The sequence below is a fragment of the Mastomys coucha genome, unplaced genomic scaffold (genome assembly GCF_008632895.1).
Source record: "Mastomys coucha isolate ucsf_1 unplaced genomic scaffold, UCSF_Mcou_1 pScaffold16, whole genome shotgun sequence".
Classification (NCBI taxonomy): Eukaryota; Metazoa; Chordata; class Mammalia; order Rodentia; family Muridae; genus Mastomys; species Mastomys coucha.
This window is the reverse complement of record NW_022196898.1, coordinates 56,304,138-56,320,684: the sequence shown is the minus strand read 5'-3', so window position 1 is coordinate 56,320,684 and position 16,547 is coordinate 56,304,138. Positions and strand designations below refer to the sequence as shown.

Sequence of the window (16,547 nt, the reverse complement as noted above, 5' to 3'; positions counted from 1 at the left end):
ATGCCAAGGTTTCAGTAGCAGCTTTTCCAGCGGCGAAAATATTCATTAGAAAAAGAAGCCAAAATGATGGATGAAGTCAGGGTCCAGCCAGGATTTGGGAAGAGACGGTGCAGGTTATCGATTGTAGTTCCCGGGGGAGAGAGATGGTTCAGCAGAGACACTGCAACCACCAGCAGCCTCGGGGCCACCCTAGTTCTGGGGTTGGTTCTGGCTCGGCGATAGCCTTCCGTCATACTGACAGGTGATCTTGGCAAGCTCAGCCAGGTCCTCCCAAACCTAGACCACAGTACTCCAAACCTCCGTTCTGCATTAAGGCAGCGTGCGTTTCCCACCGAGGAACAGCCCTCCCCCCGCTCCAACCCCTATGTCCTTCAGCACGTCCTGCACACTCCCTCCCCTTGCCCTTCTGATTCACTGCGCCCACCTCCTTGCACCTACCCTATTCGATCTACAGGGGTGCAGAGGCGCTTCGTGGCCGCCAGCCCAGGAAGGGGCGCCAGCCAGCTGGCGGATGCACGGCTTTAGAGGAGTAATCTTGGGCAGGGAGAGGTTTGGGGCTCGGGTATGCGCAGTAAGTTTGGGAGAGTGAACTAGTGGCACAAAGGACGTGTACGGAGGGGTTGAAAGAGGATATCCCGAGGCTTTCATCTCTCCTTCCCCGCGCGCGATCGTGCGTTTCGGAAGGGGATCCCTCGGCTAGCTCCGTAAGCGCCGCCACCCCCTCCGCAACTACACTTCCCAGAAAGCTGTGTTTGAGAGTGAGGAGGTAGGGGCAGGAGGCTCGGGCTGCGCTTGCGCAAAGGGTGAACTGGAAAGGTAGGGGGAGAGGGAGGCGTGCCCCCGGTCGGAGGGTGGGGGGACGGGGGCCGCGCGGCGGCGGCGCCGGGGCGGGCGCGCGTCCGCGGCGGTGATGGCGGTGCGTGAACGCGCGGCGGCAGCAATGGCCGCTCTGGAGCGGCGAGTGCCGAGTCTCGATGACTTCGCGGGACAGAGCTGGAGCTCGTGGGTGGAACGGGCCGACCTGCCTGCGGCAGACGGTGAGTACGGACGCATTAGAACCCGGGGACCCCATCACCACCTCCCCTCCCCCCCAGGGCCCCCTCCAGCTGAGGGGAGCCGCCGACTAGAGCCGCCGTCCGGCTCCCCGGCCCCCCAAACAAAGGACCCGCCGGGTCCTAGTGCCCGCCCGCTCAGCCACCTTCGCGCCTCCGGGTCCTAGCGCCGGCGTATCGCTCGCAGCCCACCCTGCCCACCTCTGTCTCTGCGGGGTGTACAGTACCTGCCCCCACTTTACTTGCCTTTTATCTTTCTTCTCGTGAGCCGGCCCTCCAGCTTTTTTCGGTTCCGCACCTGCTCCGGCTCTGCCCATCTGCAACAGTCCTCTCCACGTGTTTCCCACGTACCCCACTTCTGTGACCCACCCCACCACCCACTTAATTCTTCGCCTTTTGCCCCGCACCTTAGCTTCTTTCAACGCTCCCCTGTCTGCTCAGTATTACTGAACCCCCGCCCCCTCTGCTTTAGTTCCATCTTCCATCCATCCATCCATCCATCCACCCATCCTCCCGACCTCCCTCCATCAGTCCATCCATACATGACTCCAAGCCTCACTCATCCTTTCCTGGGCCTCTTGTCCTGCCCCTTGGCTCTCTCCCTTGACCCCTATTTTCTGTAGGCCCTTGAGTGCCTTTGGTGAGCAGGCCTGCAGCCCCTTCTGATCTTTGTCTCCTGGGCCCCAGGGAGCACCTGGCCTCGTGGCCTTTCGGGGTGACAACAAGCATCACACCCCTGAAGAAGTTTGCAAGTGAGAAGAGGTGGAGGAGGAGATCTCATGGAGCGGTCTCTAATGCCACTTGTTCTCTTTTGAGACATCTGACTTCCAGCTCTGTTCTGTCATTCCCCACACTCGCATTTGAGGGACTTAAAAGAGTGGGAGCTGCCCCTTATCTTTTGCATGCCTAACCCACTACCACTTATGTCTGGGTATTATGACTGCCAATAATCTTCTCATCCTAGAGAGGGGCCACTCTGTTAGTGAGCATTAGTGAGCCATCCTAGATGGGAGTACAGGCCACCCTTGGACTGCCCCCATGCTGAGTGGGGCCCTCGTCAGGGTCTAGGTGCACTGAGAACCGGAAATGGACTCAGATGTGGTGACTCAGAATTGATTCCCCCCCACCCCGACCCCGAGGGACAGGGAGGGGGCTTAGAGGAGGGGGGCGAGGAGTGAGGTAGGGGGATGGGGAAAGAGCTGCTTTGCACAGCTAAGATGTTTTTGTCATTAACCCAGAGACTGAGGTACAAGGGCAACCCCTGGACAAAGCCCCCCTAAGAAGGGGAGGGGCTTGCGTAGCTGATCAAGGAGACTTTGAAGATGCCAAAGGGTCCAAAGACAGCAGTTTCTCTACTCTATGGCCATCCTAGCAGTGCAGGACCTGAGAAGCTGGGTGTAACTTTGATGATGCTATGGTAACTTGGGTGGAGCAAAATGAGTTTACGGGGGTGGGGATCTGGGAGGGTATTTGTCTGGGATGCCACAGAGTAGTAGAAAGGACCCATGTAAGCAGTCTCAAAAGGGACCTGTAGAAAAATTTTAGAACCCTTTCCCTTTTAAACGGGGGAAGCAAGGCCCAGAAAAGAGACATTTACCCACAGTCACCCATCTAGTCAGCCGTGGAACTCTGTAGTGTACTGGGGAGTGAAGGGTCATTGTGATCTTTAATGGGGTCATCTCATCTTAGAGGGGCTCATGAAGGAAGAAACATAGGCATTTGTGAATGACCCATGGAAAGTGTCTTCAGGAATCCTGAGTGCTTGTCGGGGGAATGTGGGCTTCACACCATTGGGCTGCAGGCCCTGCTGGGTTCTGGGAATTGGGTGGGCTTCCTCAACTGTGCTTCTTCTCCAGGGGCTGAACTAGAGGAGAGCAGCAAAAACACGAAGAAGCTGGACGCCATGACCCTCATTAAAGAAGGTGGGAGTCGACACACAGAGGGCTGGGGCTCGGGAAATTGGACCACCTTTCCCTCTTCCACAGGAGGAAGTAGCTTGAAGCAGCAGCGAGCCTGGGGGTGGGGGGAGCCTCCTTTTGACAGGTCGGAGTCAGCGGGCTGCCCTGGCTCCTGGGACCGGTTTTTTGGTGATCCTAATAATGTGGTTGGTGCCCCGACACACAAAAGCCCATACACTTTGGGTCTGGTCAGATTGGACTGTGGAGACGGAGAGGATCCAGCAGATCTGTCAGTTGGAAGGCAGAGTTGTCTTCTAAGTGGAGGGCTGAGAGTGGTCCTTGGTCTAGGGCAATCCTGAGAACTCAACCCGAGTGATGAAGGGTTCTGTCATTACAGACATGTCCATCTTCGGGCACTGCCCTGCCCACGACGACTTCTATTTGGTTGTGTGTAACCACTGCAGCCAGGTGGTGAAGCCTCAAGCCTTCCAGAAGCATTGCGGTGAGGGGTGCCCTAGGGAGGTGACAAGGGGGCGGGATGGCGGGACATGGAACTCTTAGGACAGGGTCAGTCGGCAGGTCATGTCGGGTAAAGGAAGATGGTGCTGGGGACAGCTTGAGTGTTGGAGGAGTCGGGATGGTTGTTGGAACAAGCGTCTAGCATCAAGTAGAGTTAAGAGGTTCAAGAGGTTTGGTCTAAGAAGTTTGACTCTTGAAAGGCTCAGTCTTAAATGGGAAGGACGGAAGGTCACAACCCAAGCGCTAGTGATTGTCGGGCTGGTTAGAAGATGGGGGGGTGGGGGGAGGCAGTCAATACCACTCACCTCAGTTACTCTCTCCACCTCCTGGTGACAGAAAGAAGACATGGGCCCCTCAGCAAGCTTTATGCCCGGGCCCCACCCCCACCTCCAGCCCCTGCCAGCTCTCAGAAATGCCATGTAGTGAATGGGCAGGGCCCAGCTTGTAGAGCCCCAGGTTCCACCAAAACCTCCTCCAGGGAGAAGGGCCAGGGGTCCCGGAGCCGTGGCCATCAGCCTCCTGAAAAGACCCAGAAGGACAGCCTCTGGTAAGAAGAAGCCGGAAACCCCCAAAGACTAGCCCTGACCCTGACCCAAGAAAGGGTTGACACTTAGCCCTGGTTGCAGGATACTGCTCACAGCAAGAATAGCTAACCCCCCTCTGCAGCTCCTTTCCATATATTCCAGGGAACATGGGCTCCCCTTTTTTCCACGCCTCTCTTGGAGTCCACCCAAGCTCCAGAGCTAGGGAGGAGATGGCTCTGGGCTAGAGTCCAGACCCCAGTCCCAGCCTCCCCCCTTCCCAGCCCATACCCTCTCTCCACGTGTAGCCTTTTCGTGCCTGTGGTGAATCTGGAGAAGATGTCCAGTCTCCCGAAGCCTGATGGACATGGAATCAGGGTGGCCCCACCCTCTGCTTTCCTCAGTCAGCCAGGAGGCCTCCCCAAGGACTCCCCTGGAAAAGTCCCCACGGCCCCCTCTCCTAAAGAGCCTCCTGGCAGAGAGAACATCGAGCTAATCCCCGGTGAGGGCTCCAGTCACCGGGCCGAAGGCAGTCCCCCGGAGAAGGAGCCCAGTGGAGCCAGGCTTCCTCCTAAAACCCACCGAAAGATGGCTCGTGAGTAGTTATGGACAAGGGGCTCAGAAAGGCGGAGTGGAGACCTCACTGGGCTTCTCTGTTCTTGGGTCAGGAAGGAGTGAACCTGTCCAGGTCTGACTATTACAGCTTGGAGGTTTTGGAAGCCCCATGACCTCCTGTCCCACTTGTTCCCAGGGAGCTTTGCAGGTCCAGGTCTCTGAGGTAGTCTGAGAGAGCCTGAGTCTAAGCCAGTAGAGTCATTCATTCTTGCAATTGAGCTATTGACCATTCTCTGCTGCCTCGCACCCTACAGCTGGTTCTCCTGGCATCTCAGATGTGGGTAGCTGCTTTTGCTTCTTGGTACCGACTGCCCTGCTTTGGGCTTCCGGTCTCCCCAGAGTACCTGGGCCAGGGATAGGGCTGAGTTGGTTTAAAACGAGCAGATAGAACCCAAGAGCCAAGGGCGAGGCTCTCCTGCCTTAGTTCAACTGCTTCTTGGGCCCTTGGCAGGAAGAGGCCAGATTCTTCCTTGGCTCCTCCCCAAAATGGGCTTGAGATTCATTGGAACCTCTTTTCCCACAGGAAAAGAGTTCGATCTCAACAGGCAGTGCGGGGTCATAAATCCAGAGACCAAGAAGATCTGTACACGCCTATTGACTTGCAAGGTAACCCCATCCCTCTGCATGATGATGAGGGGGCAGCTTCAGCATAGACATGAAACCTTGGAAAGGAGAGGCCAGAAGTTACTGCAAATGCAGTTGAAGGGATGGGGCTAGGCCTCCACCAGGGAAGGAGAAAAGAAGGTACTTGTAGTGGGCACAGGGTAGGAGCAGTAGATGGGTACCCTCCAGATCCCCTTACCCAGAGGAGAGTTTATGTCCCTTGAGAGAGTAAAATGAACACACAAATACCCCTCATCCACAGCACACTCAAAAGAAGTGTGTCAAAGAAGACCCATCCCTTTCCCTCCTGCTCAGATCACACCTCCCTACTACTTTGCTCTGCTGTGTTCTAGATCCACTCAGTGCACCAGCGCAGGGAGGTCCCAGGCAGGGCCAAGGACTTTGATGTGCTAGTGGCTGAACTGAAGGCCAGCTCCCGAAAAGGAGAGTCTCCCAAGGAGAAGAGCCCAGCACGCAAAGAGCCAGCTCTTGAGCGCCCTTCCCAGGAGCCTCCCACTGCAGTCCAGGGTGTGGCTGCGGCGTTAGCTGCCCCCAACACCACCTTCTCTTCTCTGTCTAAGCAGACCTACCCATACTGTGCACTTCCCAGGTATGTACAGAATCTTAAGTCCATCTAACATGGGGGATATTCAGCCCCTAAGGTACCAGGAAGTCCTGGAGACAGGCCCAGGGAAGGTCCTGATCAAGTACTCACTTCCCCTAAGCACCTAAGCACGATGCAGCACTCCAGCCTCCGTGTGCTGTGCCAGATGGCAGCGCCTGGGATGTGAATGTCTTTCTCCGCTCCTCCATGGGTTAGCGCTTATCATCAGAGGGCTAAATGGGGCCAGGGTCCTGGGTGAAACAGTGCCACTTTATAGTCATCCATTGGCCCCTTTGTGTGCAAAAGCTGCCCTGGACTATGGGAAAGCCTACTTGCATGCACTTCCGCCTAGAATACAAGGGGTAGGCGTGAAACAGGCTCAGCTCCCACACAGGCTCACAGGAGTTATGTGATGGAGAGAGTTGACTAGGCTGGCCAGTTCTGGGTACAGTTAAGCTGGGAAGATTTTTCTGGAGGAAGCAAATCTGAAGCAGATTTTCTCCTTAAAAAGACAAGGCCTAGGAAGGGGCTGAAGAGAGAATCCCTTGGAGGCTGTGGCCCTTGGTTCTGCCTCTTACTCTGTGAGCTATATTGTACTTTCCTGTCCTTTCGCCCTTCCCACTCATCTGAGTACCCAGAAGGGTATGTCTGCCCTGGCTGTTTGAGCTCGGACACCCTCCCCGTCCCCCCTGTCCCCTGCATCATTCATACCATCCTTATGTCTCCTTTGTCCCTTCTAGGTCTCATGCATCCTCTGAGAGTGAGGTGGATGATGAAGGGCCCTGTGGTGGTGATGGGGATCCAGGCCTATTCCCCTTCCCTCTGCCCCGGGGTGGAGCCCAGGCCTCCAGTGAGGAAAGTGAGGAAGAGGGGACATCTGATGACCTCCACCTTTCCCCTGACTGCCATTATGCAACTCGGCCCCCTAGGCCACAGGCGGTAAGGTGGCAGGACAGGGAGCTTGGGTGGAGGGTGGCTAAATCTTGTATCTCAGGCCCTCCCAACCATGTTCTTTCCTTCTGCCTCCAGTTTTGTACATTTGGAAGCCGGCTGGTGAGCCCAGGATGCTATGTGTTTAGCCGCCGGCTGGACCGGTTTTGCTCAGCACTCAGCTCCATGCTGGAACGGCATCTCAGCTCACACATGTGGAAGTGAGTTTCATGGACTCTGAACTTCTTTCCTGGGGTTTGAGTGTACTTGGGCTTCAGAAACCCCAGTCTGGGATACCATGGCTGATTGCTAAAAACCCAAATGGGCTGTGGCATGAAGGGATGAGACTTAGCCTGGAGAAGGGCATGAGTGGGTGATCTGGGTGAATCTAGATGCTTACCCATCACTTCCAGTACCTTTTAGGTAATGTAGGATAGGGAGTGCTCAAACTGAGACCAAAAATCAGGTCGTTAATGTGTCTGCATGCTAGCTGTATATCTTGTACGGATACAATGACCATTCCTTCTCTTGTGCCTTCCTCGGCTTAGTTCCAGTGTCTCCCAGCAGGGGGCAGCAGTCTGGGGCTTTGCTGGCCATTTGAAGGTGCAGAGACTGGTGTATATTATATTAGGGAAGCCATGGTGGTTGCTCAGTATCACAGTGGAGCTCTCTCTTTGCTACAGGAAGATCCCACCAGCGGCTGAGCCTCCATCCCATCTTGTCAGTCCATCCTTATCTGATCCCTTGAGTCCATCCTCTATGGGCAGCTGCCCTCGGCTTCCAGGCCCACCCCCCCGACCTGCCTGTCCAGCCTCCATACCCCCCATCAAGGACAGCCTTGTCCCTAGCTATCCTGCAGGCTCCCCCAGTGTAGCAGCTGCCTGCAGCCAGGCAGAGTGCATGGGCGGTAGCCAGGCTATTACCTCACCACTGCCTGCCAACACTCCATCTCCGTCCTTCAGCAAGCTGCCACCTTCCAAGGCCAGCAAGTCATCCAAAGGCAAGGAGGGGGTGGAGATGGAGGCCCCTTCTCGAAAGCGGAAGTTATCCCCTGGCCCTACCACTTTCAAACGGACCTGCATCCTGGAGCCTGCTGGAAAAGCCAAACCCTCTAGCTGTCGGGGTCTCTCAACCAAGACTAAAACAGCCCTGAACTTGGGGCTTAATGGAACAGTGGGGCCACGAGTGAAACGAGCAGGTCCCCTGGACTGTCGGGGTTCCCCTCATTCATCCCCCATACCAGTCAAGGCTTCTCAGCTAGAAAACCGGGGAGTGGCTGGGCACCCAGCTAAGGTCCTGCCAACCAGCTGCCTCTCCGAGGAGGAGGTAGCCAAGAAGCGGAAAAACCTGGCCACTTACTGCCGGCCAGTCAAAGCCAAGCACTGTCAGGCCGGTGTCCCTCCTGATGGGACCTGCTCTGTGCGTCGCAAGAAGCCAGGTCCAGCCCTGCCCTTTGAGGAGAAGTGCTCTACACTGAAGGTACCAGTCCAGCTTCCTGAAGAACGTGGGCAGAGAGGGCTTGGGAGGGCTGAGGCTGGGGAGCACAATAGGTACACGACATAGAGAAGGTGCTAAGGATGCTCCAGAGGGGAAGAAAGGGGGAACTGAGAGAGCTCCCCGGCCACCAATTTTTGGGGAGAGATTGGTCAGTCCTTTCCAGGGTGATCCCAGCTTTTTCCTGAGGGACCTTTACTATGTCCAGTCTTATCCTCTGGCCTTAGGACATGTTGTCCCACCCTACCTTTGCTTTTACTTTAGTGAAAGGACCTCTTCTTTTTAAACTGGCTGTGACCCTTTCTTCTAGGACTTGGAGCTACTTTTCCTTATGGGGAAAGAGACATTGCATCCCAGCATGCAGAGTAGCTGGGTGGGTGGGCTGCTCTAGTTCCACGGCCATTAGAACATTGACAAGCAAGTATACAACTTAAGGTCCACAGAGCCACTTCAGATTACAGCAGGTTCCTCCAGGTTCTAGTAAAGATTGCAGTTAGGTTTATTTACCTTTTCTGTTGAAGCCTGTTTTGATCTATCCCTGTGATCTCTGTAAGGAGGGACTTCTGGGAGGTGAGACAGGGTAATATTCTTCTGGTGTAGACATGGATTGCGTGCACACCAACACTCCTGGCACCTCAAAGGGAAACCTGATAGTTACTGCAGGGCCTGCTTGTGTGTGTACAGGTGTGCGCATGTGTGTTCTCCAGCTTCACGATCCAGTCCACCTCTGTCAGGCCGGCTCTCCTTTTCCCTTGCTCAGTTGTATTTATTAGGCCAGCTGAAGGAATTCAAGGGTTAGCCCAGATGCTCAATGGGAAGGATAACACGTAGGCCCCTAGCCTGACCCTGTCTCTAACCTCTTGTCTCCCTGCAGTCAAAAGCTCATTAACGAGAAAGTGCCTGCCCACTGCAACGGAGCCGTCAGCACCTCCTCCCCTCCAGATCTGGGCCCCAGGCTGCTGCCGCTTTTTATAACTTTATATTATTTTTTTTAAGAAAAAAAAAACTCTTTAAAATACCTCAAGACTGTCTCCCTGTTCTGTTGCTGCTAAGAAAATATAAAAAACAGAAACATAGAAAAGAATGAAAACTGATGTAGCCAAATGAGTGTCCTTACTCTCCGAAGCCCCTTCCCAAGTGGCCGAGATGATAGGCATTATATACCGCAGCACACACACACTGTGCACAGAAACCTGGAGCTGGGATCCTGGGGAATCTTCTTTCAGAGAAGATGATAAAGCATATGATGCTGAGTGAGCAAGGCACCCCAGCCGCTTAAGAGAAACAACTATGGTTCCACTGGGAAAGAACTGGGGGTGAGGGGGACTCACAAACGCCATCCTTGGGTTTTTGTCCTTAGGGTTTGTGGGAGTTAGCTCATGGCCCCACTCCAGTTTTCTAGCTACACGGGGCTTCCATCCCTCTACACATGGCTGTTCTTGCCCTTCTCATTTCTTAAAACCAGCCCTAGTTTCTCAACCATGCAGGGGTTGAGCTTGGTGATTGCTGCTCTAGAGGTGCTGGACAGCTTTTTTTTTTCTTTTTTTTTTTTTTTTCATTTTTAAATTACGGTGTCTGTGTGTCTGTGTGTGGGTATGTGCATGTGATGCCTGCGGAGGCAAGAAGTGTGGGATCCCCCTGAAGCGAGTTACAGTCAGCTGTGACACCCCCATGTGAGTGTTCAGGCCCCGTGCAAGAGTAATATGCACTCTTATGCACTGAGCCATTCCCCCAGCCCCTGGACAGCTCATTCTGGTCTCTTCTGTGAGTTTGCCCTGAAGAGTGGAGTAAAGCTTCTCTCAGATAGCACTCTTTAGGCTGGACCATACCTTTTTGAATAGTGTGGCAGAACTTAGGGTTGTGGGAAGCTCTGGTTCCTCTGGACCGAAGCTGTGCAGCTATTGTGGTGGCAGCAAAGACTGAAAGAGTCCTAAGTCTCTGGAATATTTTGAGGGGGCAGCATGGGAGGGATGGGGGGGGGGTGGACAACTACACCTGTAAACAGGGATGGAGATTACTTCTTTTGGTTTTCATACCTGAGTTCATCAGATTTGGTCACTAGGTTTTGGGTTTGGCTTTTCATTTATGTTATCACAGGGAGGAATCTTGTGTCTTGAGCAAGCCAGAAATGTCTGAGGAGTAAGCAGCCCGGGGAATCCAGTACTTCTAGAAAACACTGGTTCACGTTCTTGGGTCAGCGAACCAAGTGTATGATTTGAGGTTTTGCTCCTATCAGTTGCTACGGACGTAGTTTTCACAGGCCTCTTGAGATATAGACACAAAGATAGAATGAAGGTGGGTTGGGAGCTCGATTAGGTCAGTGGAGGTTTCCGGGAGCCGCCCTTTGGGGCCGAGGCGCTTCTCCCCCACTCTACAGAGGGCGCTGTAGGCACCTCTGCAACACGGCCCCGCAGCATCCCCGGGGAGGAGCCTCTCCTGTAGCCGCCGCCGCCTCCGCGATCGCAAACCCGGAAGAAGCCTCTGGTAGCTGGACTGTGCCGGCCGGCCTGGCACTGCCATGCATCCCATGGAGGTAGGTCTGGTTCCCGCTCCAGCGAGGGAGCCGAGACTGACCCGCTGGCTGCGGAGAGGCAGTGGGATCTTGGCGCACCTGATAGCTTTGGGCTTCACCATCTTTCTGACTGTGCTGTCCCGGCCCGGAACCAGTGAGTGTGCGAGGCGAGGTGGGGCGGCGCCATAGAATGGGGCGGAGCCCAGCCGCTGGAGGGGCCGCTTTGGGCAAACTGGGAGACGCGAAACCCCGACCCTCAGCTGAGGAGGGGCGGGTCCTGGAGTGGTTGTAAAGGCGTAGTGGGCGGGGCCCCGGAAGTCCTGGGAGGGTAGGGCTTGAAAAGACAGACCTGATGCTTCCTTAGAAGGAGGCCTCACGTGGAAAAGCGTTAGGGGATCCTGGGCCGACTGAGGCACTCTAGGACTGGGCTGGCAGCAAATGCAGACCCCAGGCAAAGGTGATGTAAGGAAGGGCCTCTTGGCCCCAACCCTTTGTGGTGAGTTCCTGATTCTTGCTTAGGCTTAAGATGGTATGTTGACCTTTCCCTTGTGGCCAGGTCTTTGCCGTTTACAAACCACGGGACAGATCAGTGGTGCCCAGCCGTCAGCCTGTTCTCTTTGATTCTTACTTAGGTCTTTTCTCCTGGCACCCTGTGTTCATGGCCTTGGCGGTGAGTTTGGATATACTTAGATTAACCCTTGGGGAGGCATTCAGTTTTTCAGCCTAAGGATCAGAGAGATGGGCGTAAAGAGGGCTTCACCTTTCACTAAAACTTACAGGATTGGGGAAAGTGGAGGAAGTGTCAGGTGGCTGAGAAGGTCGGGGAGCGGGGCACAAAAGATATTTCTCCTCTAGTGCCTAAAAGGAAGACGCAAGGATGTTATCAAGGCCTTGCCCTCAGAATTCAGTATTTTTGCTGTCAATGTCTGCTGTTCTGTGGTCCAGAAAGGATGTGTGGAGGCTGCAAGTCCTTTAGTTTCCCCATGTCTTTCTGGATGTGTGAGAAGACCTTTTTTCTCAGGCTCACTGGCCTTTTCCTGTGATTACAGTTCTGTCTCTGCATGGCTGAAGCTATTCTACTCTTCTCACCTGAGCACTCCCTGTTTTTCTTCTGCTCTCGAAAGACCCGGATCCGACTCCACTGGGCAGGGCAGACCATGGCCATCCTCTGTGCTGTCCTAGGCTTGGGCTTCATCATTTCCAGCAAGATCCGAAGTGAGCTGTCCCATCTGGTGTCCTGGCACAGCTGGATAGGAGCCTTGACACTGTTGGCCACTGGAGGACAGGCACTGTATGGGCTCTGTCTCCTCTGTCCTCGAGCAGCCCAGGTCTCAAGGGTGGCTCGCCTCAAGCTCTACCATCTGACATGTGGCCTGGTTGTCTACCTGATGGCTACAGTAACAGTGTTGTTGGGCATGTACTCAGTGTGGTTCCAGGCCCAGATCAAAGGTGCAGCCTGGTACCTGTGCCTAGTACTACCATTGTACCCAGCTCTGGTGATCATGCACCAGATCTCCAGCTCCTACCTGCCGAGGAAGAAAGTGGATATATGAATGCTTCCGAACTCTGAATCTAGGTGGAATTCTTGCCTTGATTTCAATAGTTCCTTGGTGGATCTTCACAGGACCCACTTCAGAAATAGATGAATTTTTGTACTTCATGGCTGAGCCACAGTTTACAGAAACCCTAGCTGCTACTGTTGAGGCATGATCCATTGGGCTCAAATGGGGACATATCCTGCTGTGCAAGTGGAAGGTTATGGAGAACCTGAAGCCTCACTCTTGATGGGAGACAGAGTACTAGGTGGTGGAGGTGATGGTGATGGTGGTGATTTCTTGCTTGTGTGTCTGATGAAGAGTTCTTGTAGGTTATGAATGGCAGCCACAGACACTGGGGTCCCTGTTGAGAAAGCAGTGCTATGGAGAGCCTGTGATCTCTCGGGCAGTGCTGTACAATCAGCCTTAGATGAGCTCCCTATCTCAGGACCTCAGTTTCCAAATCTGAAAGACTTTTACCTTTAACCCTGGTGTCTGGATACCCTCTTAGCTCTGGACCATGTGGGCAGCTCAGGATGTAATTCTTTCATCCATTCTCCCTTTATTCCCCTGGAAATCATGCTGACTCAGCTCCTGAACCAAGAAACTCGGGCCACGAGCTGTGGAAAGGACGGACCCAGGTGAGGGTCTCCTGGACAATAAGGCCGTGAAGGCACTGAAGTCACTTTAAAATTCTGTGGAGGAACCGAAGGCGTTGGCCTTACCACGCCCTTGACTCCTGGGCTCCTTAGCTGAGCTAAGAACTTCCTTCAGGCTACCTCTGGGTATGCTCCTGACATTCATTCTCAGGGCAGAGTGGTCCTGGGCATCTTACACTTTGCCCTTCGGGCTTAAAGTGTTTTACTCGGTGTATTGCTCCATGGTACTATTCTGAGGCTTTTAGAACAAAATAAAGACCAAGGAATAGGCCCCTCCTGACCTAAGGAAAACTCTCTCCCTGTTGCTCTTCTTTCCTTGTCGTTTAAGCTTTCCTTAGTTGGCTGTCTCCGGCCAGCTGGGCCTAAGAATAGGATGATGTTGATAACTGTGCTCTTCCCTGCCTATGTACCTCCTTGATCCAACCAAATTCCCCAGAGCATCCTTGGTTGTGAGGGCTACACGTCAGACTAGTAAGCTGTGGTGTAGGTCAGTCTAGGAGATGGGCCCTCTATAGATCCCAATAAGGACTGAAGACTGCTGAACCAGGAAAGGTATCCAGGCAGCTTTCAACCTGGGAGAGAGAGCCAGTCAAACACTCTGCGAGGCCTGCAGCATAGGGGCTGGTGACCAGTTCCAGAGACAAGGCGTCTGTGGCATGTCTCAGATCCTCTGAAGAATAAGGCCTCTTCTCCCAGTGGCTCACAAACAAGGCAGGTGGAATTCAATAGTCCAGGAATGGGGACTAGGGGACAGAAGTATTCTCTCAGTGGACCTCACCATGCTTTGCTCGGGGAACTAGCATAAACATGCAAGCGCTCTCTAAATACAGCTTGCTGAACAGAGGCCCCTGCAGTGCAGAGGGGAAACTTGTCTTTTTCAAAGCCCTCTCTCCCGCTCAAGCCATCCATTGTGCTGCGAACTTGGAGGGAATGGTTACCCGGCCACATGAAAGAGACTCTCACTAGGGTCACTTTGATAAAGGGCTCCCATCTCCTTCCCTCATTAAGGCCAGTGCTGGGGGGCTCCCTAGGGTGGGCCAGGTAAGGTTCGGCAGCTTGTTCTCAGAGCACAGAGGCAATGCCAGAAAGCCTGAGTCTGCCTGAGGTGTTGCCTCCTCCCAGGTGGTGCGGGGGCTGGTGGGCGGGCAGGCAGGCGTGCTGACAGCCGGCAGTTTGCGTGGGTTGTGCCATCTGATGTCTATTCCCAGCCCCGGGAGGAAGGGGAGTCATTTATATTCTGCAGGAAGAAGGGACCCAGCTGTCGCTTCCTCTGACCAGTGGGCCTGGAGGGCATCGGTGCAGAGCAGAGAGGAAGGTACAGGTAGAGCTGGTCTCCTGCTTAGGGATCTGACCGTAGTGTAGGGGGCAGGGCACCAGGAGGAGCCCTTCTTCCTGTTAGGCCAGATTGGGGCGGGGCTTTCCTCCTCCTCCTGTCTTTCCACATCCTAGGGCAGCAGCTGGACAACCATTAGCCCTCAGTGCCAGCCTACTCTTCCTCCAGCTGGGATCTGTGGCTGCCGGCTGCGTATGCCTCCTGGCTGTATGCTCCCTCTAACCCACACCTGCCCCCTTTTGTATCTTCTGTCTGGATACTACCTGGGTTTCTCAGTAGCAAGGAAGGGACCTTAGCGGGAACACAAATGGCTATCCTTTGGCCATGTTCCTTGACTAGGAAAAGATAGTAATCAGTCCGTTTTGTTTTTTCAAGGGGACACTCAGGATGCTCAAGATTAAAAAAAAAAAATCGCCCATCATTTGCACAAATTTCCATATCATGCTAAGTTTTGATTCCATATTTGATCGTGTTCCAAGCTTGATTATATTCAGACTCAACCTTGAGGGCATTAGAAAGATAATTTTATATCAAACCCAAATGGTAATGGGCACACTGTCTGGAGTCCTCTCAGGAGCCCCTTTGTTCCTGTCTCCTCCCATTGGGGTTGGGGTGTCAGCGAATGAATGACAGGAGCTCTGCATCTGAGAACTCTTGCCTCCCTCTGGCTGTCATCCCATCCACGATAGGCTGCTATCAGTTGCCAGCCTGTTCTTGCTCTCCCCTTCAAAGCAGGCCACCCTTTGCCCATGACACTGGCCTGCCCCGTCTCTCAGTGTCCCCACCTTTCTGCTCCCATGCATGGCTGCTGCAGGTCTTGTTTTTTAAACCTCACTGTGGGAGACCCAGGCACCCTCCCCGAGCCAGCTGGCTGCTGTGCCAAGGCTTGTTCAGAGTTAATAATAATCATTAGTTGAATGGTGCTGGGGCCTTTCAGCTCCAGATCTCTAAGCACTCACTTGCAGGCTGAGTCAGCCAGCCTTCACCTTCCCCCTCTTCCTGGGCTTTGGAGTGTAACAGCATGGGAAGGCACTGTGGGAGAGGAGGGGATCAGGATTCTTGATGCCTGGCTATGCCAGAGGCTTTTCTCCTCTGAGAGTAAGCAGTCAGGCCAAGATACACAGAGAATACAGTGTGCTCAGCTGAGATGGCAATGTCTGTGGTAGCTGATAACCCCAAGCCTCTAGTGCTCCTGTCTACTTGCTTTGGCTCCTGGGGGGCACGCCACCCAAATGCCCCTAAGCAAGTTTTGAGAGCAAGAAAGTGTCTGGGTTTGTACCCCCACAATGCCCTGGTCTGTGGCTGGCACAAAGAACCTGTGTGTCCTCAACTGGAAGGTGTGTCAGCCTGGGAAAGCTGCTTTATGAGTGTCTTGGCTCCTAGCACTGGGTGGCACAGGCCGGCTATTTGCTTCTCATCTTACCTCACAGGGATGTTGTGAGGATTCCACAAGAGAACAAGGCTCAGAGCATTAAACACATGGAAAACAGATGCTATGCTCTATCCTTCTCTCTCCGAGGCTGACTCTGGGCTTTTTTGCTTCCTAGAGAGGCAATGAACTGTGAGAAATGATGCCGAGGAGGGCCCAAGTCTCAGAGGGGCTCTGGGAGCCATACAATGGACACAGTTCTTACTTTTGGATGCAAGGTCGTCTTTTATCTCTCCCTGAAAGAGATGCCACCAAGATCATAGTTACTGAGGTTTGCCCTACGCATTGCTTACCTCATGTGGTCACGCTACAGGAGTGGTCGCAGGTCTGAGTTAGAACAGCTCCCTCCAGGTCAAAGCTGGAGGGTCAGGTCTCAGGCAGGAGTTTTGGTCCTAACCTATCTAAATCTCTCATGTCCAACTCTGCCCTTCTAAAGGAAGAATGGGCACAAAGAAAGGGAGGGTCAGTATTAGTGATTATGGTACTACCACCCTGACCCTGTGTTTCCTCTCTGTAGCTTTAGGCTTCTGTGGTACTATGAAGGGCATGGCTTCTGGCTTCTAGGGGTCCACAGCTTAAGGTTCCCTTTGCTGTCTCAGGCATCTCCTTTCTTCCTGAAAAATGTTTCACTGGAACTACCATACACAAACAAGCAAGGACTACCACACACACACACACAGAAGCAATTAAGCAATTCTGTGTAAACTTTCAGTTAAGAGGAAGGATACTTTCCATTCCATTTGTCTGAGGGCAGGCAGCATTTGGCCCAGAGTGGGTGAAGGCAAGCAGAACCAACGGCAGCATGCAGGCTTGAACATTTGTTTCTCTTTATCTTAATTGTTT

General features: G+C 53.7%; 2 protein-coding genes across 8 annotated transcripts; both read left to right on the top strand.

The window, feature by feature from the left end:
• The first annotated feature begins 432 nt into the window (after nt 1–432).
• Atxn7l2 (ataxin 7 like 2) lies at nt 433–9,321 on the top strand. 4 transcript variants are annotated; one of them, XM_031375173.1, is made up of 12 exons: nt 437–1,037; nt 2,291–2,469; nt 2,909–2,974; nt 3,348–3,452; nt 3,806–4,016; nt 4,299–4,585; nt 5,129–5,211; nt 5,562–5,818; nt 6,553–6,751; nt 6,842–6,963; nt 7,426–8,221; nt 9,111–9,321. In XM_031375173.1, the coding sequence occupies exons 3-12, from the start codon at nt 2,956–2,958 to the stop codon at nt 9,123–9,125; spliced, it is 2,094 nt and encodes a 697-aa protein (XP_031231033.1). In that variant the 5' UTR covers nt 437–1,037; nt 2,291–2,469; nt 2,909–2,955; the 3' UTR covers nt 9,126–9,321. The 4 variants fall into 4 exon arrangements, with proteins under 4 accessions (XP_031231031.1, XP_031231030.1, XP_031231033.1 ...); XM_031375172.1 differs by having other exon boundaries at nt 921–1,804; XM_031375171.1 differs by lacking the exon at nt 2,291–2,469 and having other exon boundaries at nt 433–1,037; nt 4,395–4,585.
• An 896-nt stretch (nt 9,322–10,217) lies between these two features.
• LOC116093621 (cytochrome b561 domain-containing protein 1) lies at nt 10,218–13,233 on the top strand. Of its 4 annotated transcripts, none has more exons than XM_031375174.1 (3): nt 10,218–10,902; nt 11,381–11,418; nt 11,798–13,233. In XM_031375174.1, the coding sequence occupies exons 1-3, from the start codon at nt 10,755–10,757 to the stop codon at nt 12,299–12,301; spliced, it is 690 nt and encodes a 229-aa protein (XP_031231034.1). In that variant the 5' UTR covers nt 10,218–10,754; the 3' UTR covers nt 12,302–13,233. The 4 variants fall into 4 exon arrangements, with proteins under 4 accessions (XP_031231034.1, XP_031231036.1, XP_031231037.1 ...); XM_031375177.1 differs by having other exon boundaries at nt 10,220–10,769; XM_031375175.1 differs by lacking the exon at nt 10,218–10,902 and adding an exon at nt 10,935–11,244.
• The last annotated feature ends 3,314 nt before the right edge of the window (nt 13,234–16,547 follow it).

What these genes read in the sequence shown, in the direction of transcription:
- Atxn7l2 (XM_031375170.1), top strand. Translation starts at nt 911, where the DNA reads ATGGCGGTGCGTGAACGCGCGGCGGCAGCAATGGCCGCTCTGGAGCGG. An exon ending in CATGACCCTCATTAAAGAAG is followed by an intron (nt 2,975 to 3,347) that starts GTGGGAGTCGAC and finishes CTGTCATTACAG; the next exon opens with ACATGTCCATCTTCGGGCAC. An exon ending in AGCCTTCCAGAAGCATTGCG is followed by an intron (nt 3,453 to 3,805) that starts GTGAGGGGTGCC and finishes TCCTGGTGACAG; the next exon opens with AAAGAAGACATGGGCCCCTC.
- LOC116093621 (XM_031375174.1), top strand. Translation starts at nt 10,755, where the DNA reads ATGCATCCCATGGAGGTAGGTCTGGTTCCCGCTCCAGCGAGGGAGCCG. An exon ending in GCTGTCCCGGCCCGGAACCA is followed by an intron (nt 10,903 to 11,380) that starts GTGAGTGTGCGA and finishes ATTCTTACTTAG; the next exon opens with GTCTTTTCTCCTGGCACCCT. An exon ending in CTGTGTTCATGGCCTTGGCG is followed by an intron (nt 11,419 to 11,797) that starts GTGAGTTTGGAT and finishes CTGTGATTACAG; the next exon opens with TTCTGTCTCTGCATGGCTGA.